The 16,779-nt window shown below is 55.6% G+C and overlaps 3 protein-coding genes across 3 annotated transcripts; 1 reads left to right on the forward strand and 2 right to left on the reverse strand.

Moving 5' to 3' along the window:
• Window positions 1-691: 691 nt before the first annotated feature.
• LOC148593097 (uncharacterized) lies at window positions 692-5,184 on the reverse strand. Its single transcript, XM_088532265.1, has 6 exons — window positions 5,124-5,184; window positions 3,764-4,111; window positions 2,468-2,821; window positions 1,579-1,653; window positions 887-1,095; window positions 692-727 (listed from the first exon to the last, which is right to left on the reverse strand). The coding sequence occupies exons 1-6, from the start codon at window positions 5,182-5,184 to the stop codon at window positions 692-694; spliced, it is 1,083 nt and encodes a 360-aa protein (XP_088388391.1).
• Window positions 5,185-7,540: 2,356 nt separating this feature from the next.
• Window positions 7,541-10,210, forward strand: CUNH22orf15 (chromosome unknown C22orf15 homolog). Its single transcript, XM_010217416.2, has 5 exons — window positions 7,541-7,565; window positions 8,678-8,764; window positions 9,013-9,138; window positions 9,492-9,566; window positions 10,056-10,210. The coding sequence occupies exons 1-5, from the start codon at window positions 7,541-7,543 to the stop codon at window positions 10,208-10,210; spliced, it is 468 nt and encodes a 155-aa protein (XP_010215718.2).
• A 1,363-nt stretch (window positions 10,211-11,573) lies between these two features.
• Window positions 11,574-12,657, reverse strand: CHCHD10 (coiled-coil-helix-coiled-coil-helix domain containing 10). The gene is made up of 4 exons (XM_088532217.1): window positions 12,599-12,657; window positions 12,338-12,521; window positions 12,080-12,227; window positions 11,574-11,832 (listed from the first exon to the last, which is right to left on the reverse strand). The coding sequence occupies exons 1-4, from the start codon at window positions 12,655-12,657 to the stop codon at window positions 11,813-11,815; spliced, it is 411 nt and encodes a 136-aa protein (XP_088388343.1). The 3' UTR covers window positions 11,574-11,812.
• Between the last annotated feature and the right edge of the window lie 4,122 nt (window positions 12,658-16,779).

A 16,779-nucleotide genomic window follows, 5' to 3' on the forward strand; every position in this document is an offset into this window, starting at 1 on the left:
TGCAGGACTCTGCTGTGTCCAGCACGAGACTAGTGGTCACCAGAGAGAGAAGCTCTGGATGGGAAAGGAAATTGAGGGTCCTTCCCACAAACCTACACAAACTTAGCAAAAACGACACCTTACGTAAAACCAGTGCAACCATCTTAGGGGTGACCACAGAGAGGTCTGATCAAGGCAACTGTGGCCACAACAGTACAAGCTGGTTTGGGGAGGCCTTCACTTCGCCTGTGTGGCCACATCGTCTGGGCCAGCAGGAGCCAAGTGCTGCACCAGCAGCCACCCAGGAGACCTCAGCTCTGGCAAGGCCAGTGAAAACCAGCGCTTTGCTCTCTGCTTTGCAATTCTTCACTTTCCCAAGGGGGAAGCACTAGGGACAGAGTCACAGCACCTCTGCTCACATCCCTGGTTCTGGAGGGGAAAGCTGTCCACACAGGCCTTGCTCCACCTGGTGAGGCTGAAGGACTTTTCCTTCACAGGAGGAAGATGTGGCTGTACCAGAGCAGCCATCATGGCTTATACTCACACGGTCCCTTCTCAGGTGTTTTAATTGATACAGCTGCTAATCACTTGAAATAAGAGCCGAAGGGGACAGAGGTTTGCTAGGGATCTTGAAAGGGAGAACATAGCACCTCAAGCACAGGACACAGCACTTCTCCCTGCCCCTCCTGGGATGTCCCATGTGTTCCTGGCTTCAGGTGTTGGGGTTCCGCCTGGACAAGGTGAGGAGCTGCCAACAGAGAGTGACCAGGTTACACCACAGCAGAGCGAGGGCTCCCACCGCTCACCCCGCTCATAGGGCTAGAGGGCGGCCACGGCCTCCTGCTTCCCGCTGCCCCGGGCACCAGCGCCAGAGAGCGGCTCCCCGCGGGGCTCGGCCCGCGCTTACACTGTACTCGCTGCTGAGGCTGGCGTAGGTGGCCTTGCTGCCCGCGTGCTCCTCAGTGGCCTCGGAGGGTGTTTCTGGTGGGGGTCCTGGCGTTTCAGTGGACTCCGAGGGGGGACCTGGCGTTTCTGGCGGGGTGTCCGGGCGCTGCGCACAGGCAGGCTGGTTGTTGGACACGCAGCAGAGGGGACGCACTGCTCTGTAGGAGCAACCTGTGGCAGCAGAGCGTGGCCCGTTGGAACGAGCCCCTGGCCTGCGAGTAGAGACGCTGCGCTCCTACAAGGAGACAAGCTGCCTTTTTCCTGGCAGCTTTTCCCCTCTGCAACAACTTGCCCCACGCCTCCTTGAGACCCAAGGGTGTTCCCTGTGGCTGAACCTCGTGTCACACTGTCTACTGAGGAGCGTCTTGCCAGGGTGTGGAGGAACCCCTGCTTGCTGTGCTCCCCACTCCTTCAGGGGATGACATGGGACAGCAGCAGCCTGACTGCAGCGCCGCTCACTTTAGACATGGCCACATGCGGCCCCACAGCTGTCCCCAGGGCCCACACCTGAGCAGGGGCACAGCGTGCGGGGAGGGGGCAGCACGAGGCAGGCACCGTGTCCTGGCCATGTCGCCGAAGGACAAACGTCCTCACGGACATGCAGAAGACACGCAGAGACATGGCTGCGATGAGGGGACATCCAGTATTACTTACACTGAAAGTACAGGCAGGAGGCGGCCAGAACAAACCCAGCGCTCCCCAAAGCCACCAGCAGCACAGTCAGGGAGCCTGGGAAGGACAGCAAAGGCCCAAGCGCTAAGAATTTCCTCTGAAATATGAATCTCGCAACAAATCAACCAGAACATGGCAAGTCCTATGCTTTAGAGCAGTGTCACATTTTACCATCAGATTATACAAGCCCCAGATGAGTCAGACCAAGCCCAAATTACTGCATAATTTCAATTAATCACACTCTGGATTAATTAACGAGGCTTTGTATGGTCACACAACAAGTGCAGTCAGGATTTCCACGGAGCAAGTCTGCTGGGTTTTGTTATGGGTCATGTTGGATAAAAGATGTCTTTGCATATGAAATTAAATGCATAAGGAATCATCATTGGACACAGACGAAAGTATGTTTCTTAAGGGACCAAATCACCAGCAAGCAACAGCTCTTACAGATTACCATCTGCAGCAGCCTGTGGCTTATCGCAGGTGACATTCTGTGTTTTTGTAACTGCTTTAAATTTATCTGTGTGACTTTTCTTGACCATGTTTGGTCCTGCAAAGCCCCATCATTGCAGCCCCACCACAGCTCGCTCCATACAGCCAGCACGAGCCTCTGCTGGAACAAGCTGCGGTCACAACTACAGCTGCCACGTACCAGCACATCCCAAACACTGCAAAGTGGCGGCACAACGAGTGTGAGTCACCCCTCATGTTTTAAAGATATATCCTAGATGAGAAGTGTCACACATTCACTGGTATACCAAGCCTGAGCAGGTCTAGGCCATGAATTAAGACAAAGAGACGGCAAAACATAAAGTCTCAGCAGGGCAAAAGGACTGAAACACAAAGCCAGGCTCCCTCTGAACGTGCTCACCCTTCACAGTGAGTTTGGTTCCCCTTCCTCTCTGCCAGCCCGAAAGCTCCCGCAGCCTCTCGCACTGGTACCAGCCACTGTCGCTCTTCTGCAGCCCAGAAATGGTGAGACGGCTCCGGTGATTTTCCAGATCTATCGCGCTGTGAAAGCGACGCCCAGTGCTGATCCCGCCTGGGCAGCTCGGCTCGTGGTGCCACGCAATGAGTCGCACTGGGCCCTCCTCTGGTTCGTGCAGCCAGAAGAGCTCAGTGAAGTTGTCGGTCACATTGGTGCTGAAATCGCAGTCCAGGATGACTTCACTGCCTTCAGGCGCAGCACGGAGGAGGCCCTTGGGGGCTGCCCTGGGTTGTTGTCCTGCAAAGAAGGGCACTTCGTGGAGGTGGCCGTGATGGACACCTGCTTTGACGCTGGCAGGCCGCCAGCCACAGGCAAAGATCCCTGCAAAACGCCAGGACAACGTGCTGAAGAGCAGGCCCTGGCATCAGGGCTGTGAAGAGCCTGGCAAGCAACTCTGCTGTGAGTGCTGCAGTGAGGGCTTCAACCTGCACTTTGCCCCCTTTTCTGCTGCTTAAAAACAAAACAGGGAACCTAGGCGCTTATCAGAAGGAAAGAGATTCCCTTTGTGGGAAATCTCTCCCCAGGACACAGTTGTGTGAGGGTGTGGACGGATATATAGATATAGCAATATGGCTTCGTGCTTGACATAAGCTGACTTGGCCAAATTTAGGCTTAGGGCCTGGTGCTCGGAAGATCTTGCGATGTTACGGAAAGCAAAGGGTCAGCAGAGATTAAGGAGAGTCAGCTGTCTTACTCTGAAGAATCAGCACATAGCCATACAAGGTAATATTGTTGCTAATTGGTGGCAGAGCAAGCTTCCGCATTTGAAAGGAGTATAACTGTAGTGAGCAGCAAACAATAAATCGCACTTCAACCATATTGGTGTTACGTGGTTTGTCCCTTAGCGGGGTAGGATGGCCCCGGAGAGCCCGACCTCCGGGTGAACATGTTACATTGCCGCGAGCTGAGACCAGAGACCGAGCGGCCGGAGACAGCGAACGGCAACATGAGGGATCTCCAGCCCCCTCCAGCTCTGGCAGCATTTCCAGGCAAGCAGAGCGAGGCAGCTACGTGCAGGAGAGCAGCACCTGGCTGTGCTGGGAAGGATTTTTAGGTCAGGCACAACCGGGTTCAAAACCCGGAACTTTTCCTTCTGTGACAAGAGGGGACTAAGGTGTCCCACAGAGGTGCACTGTTGAAGGGAGAGAAACACGAAAACAGAGGGAGAGACAAACTCACCTCCAACGAGTAGGTGAGTCACCTCTGTCGATGAATTGCTGTGCCCTACCTTCACGTAGCAGAGATAACGGCCAGTGTCATTCAAAAGCACTTCGGAGATGTTGAGAAAACTCACACACCTTCCAAAATCCAGCTCACCCCCGAAGTGACCTTTCTTGCGTAACACGGCGGAGGTGTCCTTGGGAGGTGCCTCCCTGAACTGCAGGATCCTTCTCGAATCCTTCTGGTAGCTCCAGATGATCTCATGGAAAGCATCTTTGCCGCAGTGCTCGTGGAAAGGACACACAATCGAGACGGGCTCCCCCTCGGTCACGAGAAGCACTTTGTTCTCATGACATCTGAGAGCCGCTGAACCCAAAACAAAAAGTGAGAACCAGAGGCAAACTGCTTTCTCAGACCTAAGCTCCGCTCCCAGGCAAGGAAGGGCCATGATTGCGTAAGTCCACACCACTGCTGACTCCAAACATTGAGTATGGAGTAAGTGTCACCCTGGTGAGAGGCAGACCAAGCCATTTGACTGAATTCATTTTCTGGGGGCTCCCAGGGCACACAGAAGCCTTCACTGGATTCCCCAGCAAGTGCCTAAGCCCTAAATCTCCTCTAGCCCCAGAGATCCCCTAAGGAAGTCTTGGGGCTCAGCTACGTGCCTGCCTCTCCTTAACCCGCTATGGGATTTCCTGATTATGGCAGTCTTTGCATCCCCAGCCAGAATCACAGCACGCAGCACCTTGTACCCGATCCCGGGTATGCTGTCTGGATGACAAGCAGCCCCACACGTTTTCGTTATACAAAAGCTGCCATGGGAGCATGGCGGGGTAAGTTTCATACCAGCAAGTGCTAAATGTTCTTGGGACTTTCTTATCTTTCTTTTACTCGTGGCTATCAGCACACTCCATCTTGATAAACAAACATATGCACTCAGCTCCTTACACTGCTCAGACAACATCTAGCACTGCTTAGCTGATATTTCTATCACCAGGTCGCATCCAGTTACTTTTGCAAAAATATGTCAGGAACTGTTTTTTGCTTTGTTCTGGCAACCTTCAAAGAGGCAGGGCACAAGTCAGGCGAGCAAACAGTGCGGGCTCAGCCCTGGAGATTAAAAAAAAAGCCCAGATATCAAGGAGGAACCCAGACCTGGTGGCAATCGGCCCTCAGCCCCGACTCCTCCAGCTCCTACAGCCGCAGGGCTGGCTTGGCCATCGCGCAGGGGACACCCGTGGCCGGGACAGGACCAAGGCGATGCTGAGCTCTGCTTGCACCACAGAGCCCGTGTCCCCCTTCCCACAGCCGTGCCGGCCCCCTGAGGCGGGTGCCCACTGCTCACACCCTCCCGAAGGGCCGCGGCACACGGACTTACCTTGCGGAAAAGCCAGCGGCAGCAGGAGCACGAGTGCGGCGCAGGAGGGGAGGAGACCCATGCTCGGCCCCGACGCACCGTGTCCGTGGGGCTCCCACAGCTGAAGCCACGTGGCTGCACGAGGGGGCAGGCCGAGGTCACCCCTCGAAATCCGGCATCTACCTCCCAAACCCGCCTCTAGAGACTTGAACTCTGCAGCACCAGGTTATCACACTCTGTTCTTCTACTAGCTCAAATGGGAACTGCTCTTGGCCACATCCTCTGTGCGCGCACAGCCAGTGCTGCTCGCTGCAGGCACGGGCAGGCACCAGCGCTGCCTTCGTGTGCCCAGCGCTCCTGCTGGCTGCAGAAGAAAAGCTTTCAGGCCCAGCAGCCAGCTCTCTGGTTAGAGCAAACAGAAATATGTTGGTAAGAATGGCTCTGGGTTTAAGTGGCTGGCTTTTCATGAGGCCATCTGTGAGAGCCTGCGCAGAGAGGGATCTTGGTGACAGGCGCCAGGGGGTGATTTCCCAGACAGGGAATTTTCTCCTTCTGCAACACGCTCTGGTTGAGTGCAGAGAGGGAAGAGGAGCTTCATGTGCCTTAAATCCACTATCTCTGTTGGCACCATGACTGGAGGAAAGAGAGTTCAGCCCAGGTTCCCACTAGACAAATCTGCCTCCTTCCTCATCCCTCTTTTCCATCTTTTTTCCAGGCGCTCATTCCTAGAACTGAATTTGCTGCAGCCTGGGGCAAAGCAAAGCACAAACGTTGCCTCCTTCACCTGGCAACCACCTGCCTGGGGTGGCCTCAAGCACCAGCGCTGCAACAGCTGCCAGAAACTCGGCCTTTGGGTGCTGGAAAAGCTTCGGAGATAACGCAGGTTGTGCATCACGGGTTGCCCCGCACACAACGCTGAACCTCCCAGACGGCAGCAGAGGAGGGACATGAAGGCTGGTGCTGAGTGACCAATTTTCTTCTTTTCATAAGAAGCCTTTTTACCACAGGAACGTGCTCCCCACAACCTGCTGAGCTCACCAGACTCATGCCATTCCCCGGGCTCTGTGTCAGCTTCTGGAGACCAGAAACATCAAATCCTGGCTTATAGCCCACCCTGGAGCCTGGGAACCTGGCCTGGAGTATCCAAAGAATCTGCCTGTCGGCACACATGCAGGGTCCAGAGACGTGTGGAACAACCGGATATGACTGGAAAGAGGAAAACACTCTCCCCTGTAAAGCAAACACAAACTTGTATTGCACTTTTTTAATCACGCCTGTGGGGTGCGAACCCACAGCCCCCACATTCAGACAGGAAACTGAGGTTGTCAAAGCACAAGCTGGTTTCAGGATCCCCACGGCGTGGAGAGCAGTGAGGGCTGCAGTCCGGCTGGTGCTGGAGGGACGGGTGAGAAGCAGCTTCCGGCTGAGGTTTCACACTTGCTGGAGGCGGGAGAGCAGGGCGGGCCTTGGCGCGGCGCTGCCTGCGCATCCGGGAGCGTGGGAGCTCCCACGGGCCCTGCTGCCCCCGCGCTGCGCAGAGCCCTTTCGCTGCGCGAGGAGGAGGGTGGCGAGACACGTGATGACGGGGAAGGTGTCCGTGGAGCCGCGGGCGACGGACGCGCAGCACCGCTCACAGCGCCCTGCAGGCCTCTCCTTGGGCTGCTCTGCACCTGCCGAGCGGCCTGGAACGGGGACTAGATCTGCACGTCTCAGCCTCGCGGGAGGAAAGGACACTGCTGCTGGACATCTATGCTTGGACACTAAGTGGGGGCTGCACAAGCTACACAAACCGCTTTGTGGGTGGGCAGGAAAGTGACTGGCTGTAGGAAATGCGAGAGCGGGTGTGAGCACAGCTTGTTGCTCACACTCTCCCCCCAGCATCACTCCGGCCTGCCTCAAGTACTAGATGTGCTCAGGAAACTCACCCCAATAAGGCAGGTTTTGTCCCAGTCCATAGCTATCCCCCCAAACCAGGCAAAGCCGCCCCGAGAGGTTACCATTTATATCTGCCCATCTCAGGAGACTGCAGCTGCTCCCGCTGCCCATCTGGCCGCGCTGGACTCAGCAGGGGACAGGATGGGCAGCTGGGCACCACCAGAGCCCAGGGAGGCTGGAGAACAAACACGAGTCCCAGGAAAGAGCAGAATCCAGACCGTGTGGGACAACCTCCCTTCTGCAGCCCTCCCCAAGGCCGTGTTTTGCTTGCGCAGCCTCTGCTACCGCCTCCCTCTCCCGTCCGCGGGAGCCTCAGGACTTGGCCGGAGCCGCTCTGCGTTGCTGGGAGATCTGGGTATGGAAGCCCAAACTGAGAGGTGCTGGTTGGAAACGCGGCTCCTCCCCTACGCGCTGCCGGGGCGGCCGCCTCGGCTGGAGTCGGTGTCGCAGCAACGGCCCCGAGGGGACGAGAGCGGCCCTGGGGAAGGGTGCGGAGAAGGGCAATGTTTGCTGTGGTGAGATACGGAGGTAGGTGGGTAAAGCTCTGGCTTTGACTCAGCCCTTGGGGTGGACCAGCCTCCTGCACCGCTCCCAGTGTCTCAGCACTGGGTTGTGGTGGCCCTATAGCAGCAGGGGAGGCAGCAACCAACAGGGCCTCAGGGCTTGGGTGCAGCTTCCCCTGCCTCATCCCTTTAGGAGATGCTTAACCCTTGCACAGCAGCCCAGAAAACCGGCCCCCGCAGGGCCGCTGGCAGCAGACAGGGAAGCCAGGGGCAGGCATGGGCAGGTTATGGGGCTGTGCTGCAGTACAGAACTGCCCACCCTGCTGCACGTCTCCAGCCTCAGCTCTGAACAGCCGCTTGGCAAGAAACGCGTGAGGTTTTGTGGTCTAGACACAGCCGAGGGGCACACAGGGCAGAATGGGCAGCACTTGGAGCTCCCGCATCCATGCTGTGCCCATGGTATGGGAAGGGCTCCCCTTGCTCAAATCCTGGTTCAGAGAGCAAAGCCTGCAGGGAGAGCGAGCAGACCCAAGCTGCTGGGAAGGTGCTGTCCGGGCCTTGCCCTCAGCTGGCCAAAATTCTGTGCCTGACCCCAGGGACTTGCTGCAGGAGCTGCCAGACACACGTAGTCCAAAGCCCTTGATCCCTCTGCTGTTTGAGTTGGAGCTGATGTTCATCGGCCCAGGGGACTTCTCACTTGTGCCAAATTTGGTGAGAGTTCACGGCCCAAATATTCCCCAGTGAGTCAGCCCAGAGCTCTGCTTCTTCCACATGTGACCCGGACAAGTTGATATCGGGGGAACACCAGGAGCTGGGGCTAAAGGATTTTCCTGCTTCTCCTATTTGAAGAAACTGTGTTAAAGGACAGTGATAGTTCATGAAGGAAAGTAAATTAACACCCAACCCAAATGCCCAGCCCCTGATGTAGAACATTGCCAGCACCAAGCCCCAGGGTACACGGCCTGCAGCACAGATCTTGAGATGACTGAGAAGCAGGTGTGGATCCCACCCCACTGGCCTGGCCAGAGGGGGTTCGCAGCTCCCAGCTGTGCTGAGCTGAACTGCAACAGTTGTAGCCCCCAGGACCTGGGGTGGCCCCACTCTTCTCCTAGCTGACACCTCTTTTCCTCTGTACAGCCAACTGCCAAGAGCTGGTGAACCTGCAGTGCGGGGTCCTCATCCTCATGGGGCACCTGAAGAGGAAGTGTCAGTGCAGACCAGAAGGTAACTGTGCTCCTGAGCCGCCTTCACCTCGGGGAAGGATGTTCTTCCTTAAGGAGATGCACAGCAGAGCGTGACAAAGGGCTTATGGGGAACTGCAGACCCCCAAAGTAAAGGGGACACAAACCTCACCTCTAGACCTCAGCATAACTCTTCATAGCATAACTCCAAGGAAAAGTCCTCTAAGCCCCAGGGTTGGCAAGGGCCATGCAGAGGTGCATAGGAACATCATCCCTCCTATCTCCTTTTAGATAACATTGATCTTCTGGATGAATCAGGGGCTCTGATGAACCTGAGCAAAGTAGAAAATTCTGCATCTGTATTTGCCAGTCAATACCTGCGGGAAAGACAGCGCTATATCCTCATCAAAGTCATCCGTAAGTTCCTCGGCAATTGGAAGGGTTTGCTTTGCGCATGAAACTTCACACAGCATTTCAAGAAACTGCCCCCCACCCCAGGGAAACCCTGTCACCACCTAGAAACAGAGCTGCAGCCTGGGGAGGGCTCTGTTCAGCGGCCACTCAGAGGTGGTGCAGGAGCTCTGAAAAAGGCAGGAATCAGCTCACAAGAAAAACTAGACCTCCACATTACAGTGTGGCATCCTGCAGTCTGAGGTGGCACCTGGGGGGAAGGGGAGCCTTTAGTGAGCAGAGCCACCCACCCCATTAAAAGTCTTTACTTCAGTTTCCTGACAGGAGAAATTAACCTAATTCTCCCATTCTGCTGGTAGGAGAAGAAAGCACTGAAGCCACCTGCTATGAATCCTTGCTGGAGAACCTGGGGAAACACTATCCTGACCTCGCAGGTAAGAGCCACGACCAGCTTCACCGCCGCAGAGGGGCTGGAGGTGCAGGCCCAAGTCCCCTCTGTGCCACAGCCCTCGTACAGAGGACAAGGGAAAGTCTAAGGATCAGGCTGCTTAAAGAAGCTTCCCCAGGGCTTCCCCGGACAGGAATGGTCACTGCTGGGGGCAATGGGAGAGTTCAGGAAGGCAGAGAAGGGGCAGCCAGAGGTGCTCTCCAGAACAGCTCCCTGGAGCACACGCTGGCACAGGCCACCATGCACTGCACTGTAGCAGGGCACAACGCTAGCCCCATGGCACAAAGGAGTCAGAAGAGGAGACGTTTTCCTGGCACAAACATGGAGAGAAGAACAGGCAAGATCAGGAAACTCAGAACTCCATCTCCTAGGCTGCAGCTGGGAGGTTGACACAGCCTCACTCCACATGCCAAGCAGCAAGTAAGTTGCTGAAGGAAGTTTGCTCTAACTGAGGTTCTCTGGCCTTGCTCCACAGATCTGCTGCAGAAGCTGTCAGCAAACCCCCAGCTGAGAGACCCGTGGAAGAGGGGCCCCATGCAGAGGAGGGCTCAGTCCCACTGCACCCCAGCCAGGCCCAGGCCCACCCCACAGAGCAAGAGGAGCTCAGAGCTGAGGGGCACCCCAAGGTGAGGGAGCAGCCTGACAGAGCAAGGCCTGTGGCTGCTGAGTGCACCGGTTCATCACAGCTCCAGGTTTCATGAGTGCTGCGCAGCACCCTCTGCTATTTGTTCTTCCCAGTCTCTTCCTTGCACCCCCACACTTCCTCATCCAGAGCTGCCCCCAACACAAGCACATACAAGCTGCACCCCAGCCAGGCACACGCAGCAGCGCCGTCTGCCTCGCGTTCCAAGGGGCCTTTTGTTTCAATGACATGGCCCGGAGTCCTGCGGGACACGAACCTGAGGGAAAAACACGGATCAAGCGACATCAGTTCAGCCAACGCCACCACGATGACAGTGCCCTGCTACAGACTCTTGTGTTCATCAGGTAAAGCTGGTCACGCCACATCCAGCATCTCCCCCCACCCAAGAGGAGCTCTGCTTAAACTTCACCAACATGGGGCAGAAGACACAAAGTCAGCTGCTACACATAACTCTGCATAGAATTAACAGCTATTTTGCACCTGGACCCGCTCACACATCAGCTCAACTATTATTTCTTGAAGGGAGTAAGTTGGAAGTAGTGCATTACCAGATCCAGTGCTCCAGTACCTGTTTTTTTTCCTCCCCTCAAGGTTATCAAGAACATGCAGGGCTCTTAGGACACCCAGACAAGGTTAGGCACCACTCAGGACATTACCAGCCACAGGGAATTCAAATCCTGACATTTACGAGGAGCAGGAATTTCATCAGCAGCCTCCAGTATCTGCTGCCAACTTTAAGCTTCTAAATCTGGACTTCCTCAAACTAAGGCAAGGGGCAGGGAACAAGTCCAATATTCAGCAGCTAAAAGTTGTTAGTTTTAAAGTTGCATATGTGCCAGGGAAATTCAGCTGTTAAAAGGGCCGAAATTCACTGCTGTGCTACTAAAACTCAAACTCAGGCCTGAGTAATTCCATTTCAACTAATACTTTGCTATGAACGTCCAAGTCTCCTGCTAGAAGAGTCTGCAGGCCAGTTCGGGATGAGACTGTTCTGCTGTAGTGAGTAATCAGCTAAGAACCTGCCTGACCCTGTTAACCTTGAGAATATTGCATAACTTAACAGGCTTTACATAAGATCAAAGCGTGTCCCAAGTCACAGACAGGTCATTTTCTCAGCTCCTGGCTCAGAGAACAGCTCTTCAGGAAGAGGATACTGCTGGAAAAAGAATCCAAGTTACTGAAAATACAGCAGGACACCTTAGCTGACCTCTGTTCAGCCCCCACCACAGGCACAATCCTCGCCGGGCTGCACTCTCTGCTTGCAGGAGAAATGCAGTTGTCTGTCCCATTGCACTTAATATTTCAGTGGCTCTTTGTAGCTTGAGGATAAATAAAGGAAACGCACAAGTCACAGGTTCAAACAGTCTCCTTTATTTCACTGTAGCAGATACTGGGCTATCCAAATTCCAGAATTTCATAGGTCCAACTATTCTTCCTTACTAGTCTAGAAGTGAGTTACCACTAGAAGACTCGTATTTGGTCACTCTGCACCCCCCCACATCATAACCTGTCCATCTGTCCTTCCTTCTACTCCCTGCTGCCAGCAGGGCTCTGTACCAGGCTCATTCTCCTTACAGGAGGGGCAGTCTTCACAGGAGAGAAGAAACACCTACAGGGGAAGAAAAAAAAAAAAGAAAAAGAAAAAAAGCACAAAATGAGCACTAAGTACCAGTACCAGAAGCTAGAGTTCAGTAACAGCTCTCTCTCGCCTGACTTCTTAGATCAAGCCATTTTGCCTGCTCTTCCCATTCCCTTCAGCATTCCAGGACACACCTGAGGTGATGACAGCTCCCTATTTCTTGCCCCAGAGGCCTGTCCTGACCCCTCGGGGGCTGCGCGCGCACTCGGGCACTCACCGTGGCTGAACTTGCACTGCTTGAGGGCCTCGTTGAAGCCCTCGCACAGCGTGAGGTCGCTCTGGTTGGTGGCGCATTCCAGGAACTGCTTCATCTCGTAGTGGCAGGGGCCGAAGGGCGACTGGGGCTGCACGGGCGGCCGCGGCTCCTGCGCGGGGACGCGCCAAGGTCAGGGGGGCCCGAGCAGGGTCCCGGCCGCCCCCGGCCCCTCCGTCCCGCCCGGCGGCCCCGCTCAGGGCCCCCCGCCCCGGCTCTCACCTGGGCGGCGCTGGGCGCGCGGGCGGGCTCGGAGCCGCCGCTGAAGGCGCCGGTGAGGGCGCTGCCCACGACGTGTCCCACGGCGGAGCCCACGGCCACCCCCGCCGCCGTGCTCGCCATCTGCGCCATGAGCCCGGGCTGCGCCGGCTGCGATACCGCGGGGGCCGGGGCCGGCGGGGCCGCGCTGCGGAGAGAGACACGTCAGGGAGCTGCTGCGGCGCCGCCGGGAGCCCCGGGGGCGGCGCCGGGAGCCGCCGGTACCTGGCGGGCGCCGGGGGTGCCGCGCGGGGCCGCGCCGCGCTCCTGCCGCCGCGCGCCATGTTCCGCAGTGCCCTTGAGCGCCCCGCGCGCCGCCTTAAGAGCCGCGCGCCGCGGGAGGCCGCGCGCATGCGCCGAGCGGCGGGGGGGCCCGCCCCGCGCATGCGCTGCCGCGGCGGGAGGATGGCGGCGGGGCCGGGCCGCGCTCGGCAGGGGGCGCCCGCGGGCCTCGGCGGGCGCGGGGAGGCCGCGCGGGGAGGCCGCGCGCGCGCAGGGCCCGGGGCGGCTCCGCCGGCAGCGCCTGCCCCGCCGCTCGCTCCGCTTTGTCCTTCCTGCCTGCGGCTTCGTGCCGTCCCTATCCGAAACGTGCTCCAAAAACAGGAGCGTTGCCCCCGTTCTGCTCTGTGAGGAAAGGGGTGACGTACCCAAACGCCTGCTGTCACCCCGGCCGCAGGGATGTCTCCCAAGGTCCTTAACAAGTGAAATACATTCCCGAGCTGCTGTTTCCCCTCAACTGTGTGACATTCCCAGCCCTCTGCAAGGGGAGAGAGCTGCTCTGGAAAAGGAGTCACCCATGGAAGCAGATTCCTTGCCCTGGCGGGAGGTGTTGGGAGAAGAGGTGTTTGAATCCAAGAGGAACCTGTGGGAAACCTCTCCACCTTCACCACGAAATTCCAGAGAGCTTGTTCACAGAGGCAGAGCCTCGGCGAGGCTGCGAGCGCAGCCGCAGGTTCCCAGCAGCATGTGCCGACAGACCCAGTGCAGACAGTCTGACTGCTCAGAAATCAGAGTTTCAGCCCATAACAGAGGGGTGAGAGACACCACATCTGCTGGAGGCTGCTTTCCTGCCCCTTCTCCCTGTTACTGTCTGGAAACCACCACGGCTTCCATCAGCCCATGTGTTATCACCAGAGGATCTTGCTGCTTCTTGCCCGCAAGCTGCCACTGTCTGGAGTGGGGTGGCTGAAGGAGCAGTTGGCTAGTAGGAACATCAGGCACCCGGAGGGCTAGTCAGGCTGGGTAACACTGTGGGATTTTCCAGGAAAGCCCCATGTTAGTGTCAGGTAATTCACTGGACTATGGTGCTCAGAGCCAAGATTTCAAGATGGGACACGGTGACTGGCAAAATCTGTGGGAGTTCTCAGTGTAGAAAGTTTGTTTGTCTGGAACACCATCCCCACGGGGTAGGATTCAGTTTGTCCCACTGTACTGCAGCCACATAGCAAAACATTCTTTGAAGGGCAGAAACGATACCTCGCTGTGCCTCAGATTCAGCACTTGGAGAAGAAGCATTATTTCACCTCTGGAGTCATTGGCCCAGACTTGGTTTGACCTGTTTTGGAGGAGCTAAAATGGCTGCAAGCATGTTCTGTCGAGTGCTGGAGAACCTCCAGGGAGTCCACACACAAGGGACAAGGTTCTCTGCAGTCCCAGCACGAGTCAACAAGAAAGCGCTGGGCACAGGCAGAGTGGAGAGCACAAAGGAGCCACGAGGCACTGCCAGCAGGGAAAGAGCAGCCACGCTGAAGGTTTCTGCAGATGTCATGGCAAAGAAGAGCTTACTGGGGTGATGAGATGGCTCTACAAATGCATAGAGGCGTAAGGAGTGAGTGGGGCAGGAGAGAGCATGAAGGAGCTTGTTGGGAATGGGTGATGGAGTCTGCCTTTGTTGCATGAGAGATGATGGGTGGAGGAGAGGTGGATAATGAAGGGCTTGGAAAGGGGAGATGAGCAGTCTACAATTGGGGCAGAGAAAAGAGGGAGCCAGGGAGGAGTGTGGGGAGGAATGATGTGGTCTACGCCATGGGCAAGCACAACAATTTTTGCAGCAGCCTTCTGGATACAAACCAGCAGATGAAGAAAAACTTTGCAAGGCGTGGACATTGTTGGGTGGTAGGAGCATACAGAGAGATGCAAGCGGAGTCCTCACATCACTAGAACAAGCTGCAAGATGCCAGTTTTATCTTCAAACCAGTGTCCTGAAAGGCATCTCTCCCCTGGCATCCCAGCTGGACTCCTGGGCCTTTGCAGGGCGATGTGCCTGCTCGGTGTCTCCCAGGGACAGGCCTTGTTGCTCACTCCATCTTCAGAGGCTCCTTCTGCCCAGTGAAATGAAGAGATTTCTAAAATTGACAAGGATCCGGAAGCTCCTCAGGGAAAACAAAAAAAAAAAAAAAAGGGAGAGAAGAGAAATCTGCTGTGTGATGGCTCCGGGGCTGTGTTCATATGTTCAGTAACTTATGAAAACCAGCTCTTTGGGCTGGTTCATTGACTGGCAGGAATTAGAGAGCTAAGCCACTGCAGGGCTGGTAATTAGCTGCTGTCTAAGTGTTTTTGTGGAATCAGGTTTCCAGTGCGAGGGGAAGAGGGAAGCATTTGTAAAGCGAGCTCCCCGGCAGCCGGGGAGCAGGCAGGGCTCGTGGGGCAGCGCTGCGGCCCGGCCGCCTCCGAGGACACGCGCTGTGCCTCCGACAGCGCAGCTTTGGCCTCTGTGCTGTGTCACAGGACACAACATCCCCAGTCCTTGCTGGCTCGGCCCCTGCACCTGCCCTGGGAGCTCTGCTCGGTGCTTGTGGCCATGGGGAGGAGCTGGGAATGCTCCGGGTGGGGGGAGATGAAGGAATCGCAGGGGACGCAGGGACCGCGAGACATCCAGCCGTAAGAAATGAAAGTTCATTAGTTCCACTGCTCCCAGACCGACTCGCTGAAAGAGGCTTCAAGCTGAGCACGTCCCTTTAAGCTGGGTCTGTGGGACCCTTTGATTTGGTTAATTAGAGGCAAAGTTTTGCAGTGCCGTGGGAGGAAGGGTATGCGCTGCAGAGCGCAGCTACCGCCGCTTTGCTAATGAGATGATTTATGGGGCTGCCTGAGACGCTCTGTGTACACAAGGGCACACGCACGCCCGCCACTTCCAGCCCTCTGCACCCACGTTCTGCTCCCGGCTGGGGAACTGCCAGCACCAGCCGTGGAAACGGTTTTCTAGGACACCCTGTTCAGTCCTCTGCCAAGGACTGATTTTCCCCTTTAGAGTAATTCATATACTGAGACCAGTTTACATCTAAGTATCCCTACAAGTTTCCACTACTCCCTGGCCAGATTTCCTAATTGCTCCTATTTTGCAGCCTAAATTTGATCTTTAATTCAATCAAGAAACTTCGTCCCTGCCTCTCTCTCTTCTGCTCCAGAAGATCCCTCCTTCTGTAACTCAAGTATTAGGGCTTGCCTGCACTTGAAAGTTCATTCTGGATTAGGGTAGGGAATAAATCTGAAATGCACTAACCGGTTTCTGAACAATTCTGGATAAGACTTATTTAGAAGTGGCCATTTCTGAATAACTTAATGCACAGGCAGGCCTATATGTTCCCTTCTGTTAGCAACAAGATCAGATAAAACATGATTTGTGCAAAGTGGGTCTATATTTTTTGCAACTACCCTCTCTCACTTAGTCTAAAAGCAGATAATAATCTTGCCCTTCAGTTTGCCTCACTTATATCCTCACACTGTCACAGCTAAAAGGTTACTACAAAGAGATCTAGGAATTCCCCAAATATTTGGATTTCAAGGGGTTATTTCATAGATAAGGAATGTCATATTCTCCCTTCACGCGTCTCTTGCATGTCTCTCCTCCATCCGGACAACAGAAGGAGTCTTTCTCCGCAGGCTGTAGTTCCCCCCGGCAGTTGCGGAGCGGTTCCACATGGCAGTGGCACAAGACCTTGTCCAGGTGGCAGCGCCACAGTCCCTGTGACATGTCACGGGGAGCAGGTCGCCCTTTGCGGGTGCTTGCAGAGCTCCCTGATCCCGAGCTACAGGTCTGCGCTTGGAGTGCCCTAATTGCTACATGCATGGGCAGATCTGGGCAGTGCTATGGGTGTACCTGAATTTCAGTTATTTAGGTTAGCAGCAAATTGCATGAGTTGGTTGCCCGGGGATCTGGGCAAACTACTCAAAGCAAAAGAAAGCCTCTGATGAATTAGCCAATATTTTTGTTTGTGGATGATGCCCCTGAAAAAGAAACAAAACCTCCCATTCTTAGCAGCATGTTTGTTACTCAGGATTACTCCATGAATCATTTGTGACTGAATTTATTGCAGCCAGTGGGTTTTTCCTGTCCTGCTTTTATTTTAATCTTTGGGCTCTGGCTATCCTAATTTTGTTTGTGCTGGGGGGGTGATTTCAGTCTC

The sequence above is a fragment of the Tinamus guttatus genome, unplaced genomic scaffold (genome assembly GCF_059628265.1).
Source record: "Tinamus guttatus ecotype Peru unplaced genomic scaffold, ASM5962826v1 Tinamus_guttatus_pri_ptg000459l, whole genome shotgun sequence".
In the NCBI taxonomy this organism is placed as follows: Eukaryota; Metazoa; Chordata; class Aves; order Tinamiformes; family Tinamidae; genus Tinamus; species Tinamus guttatus.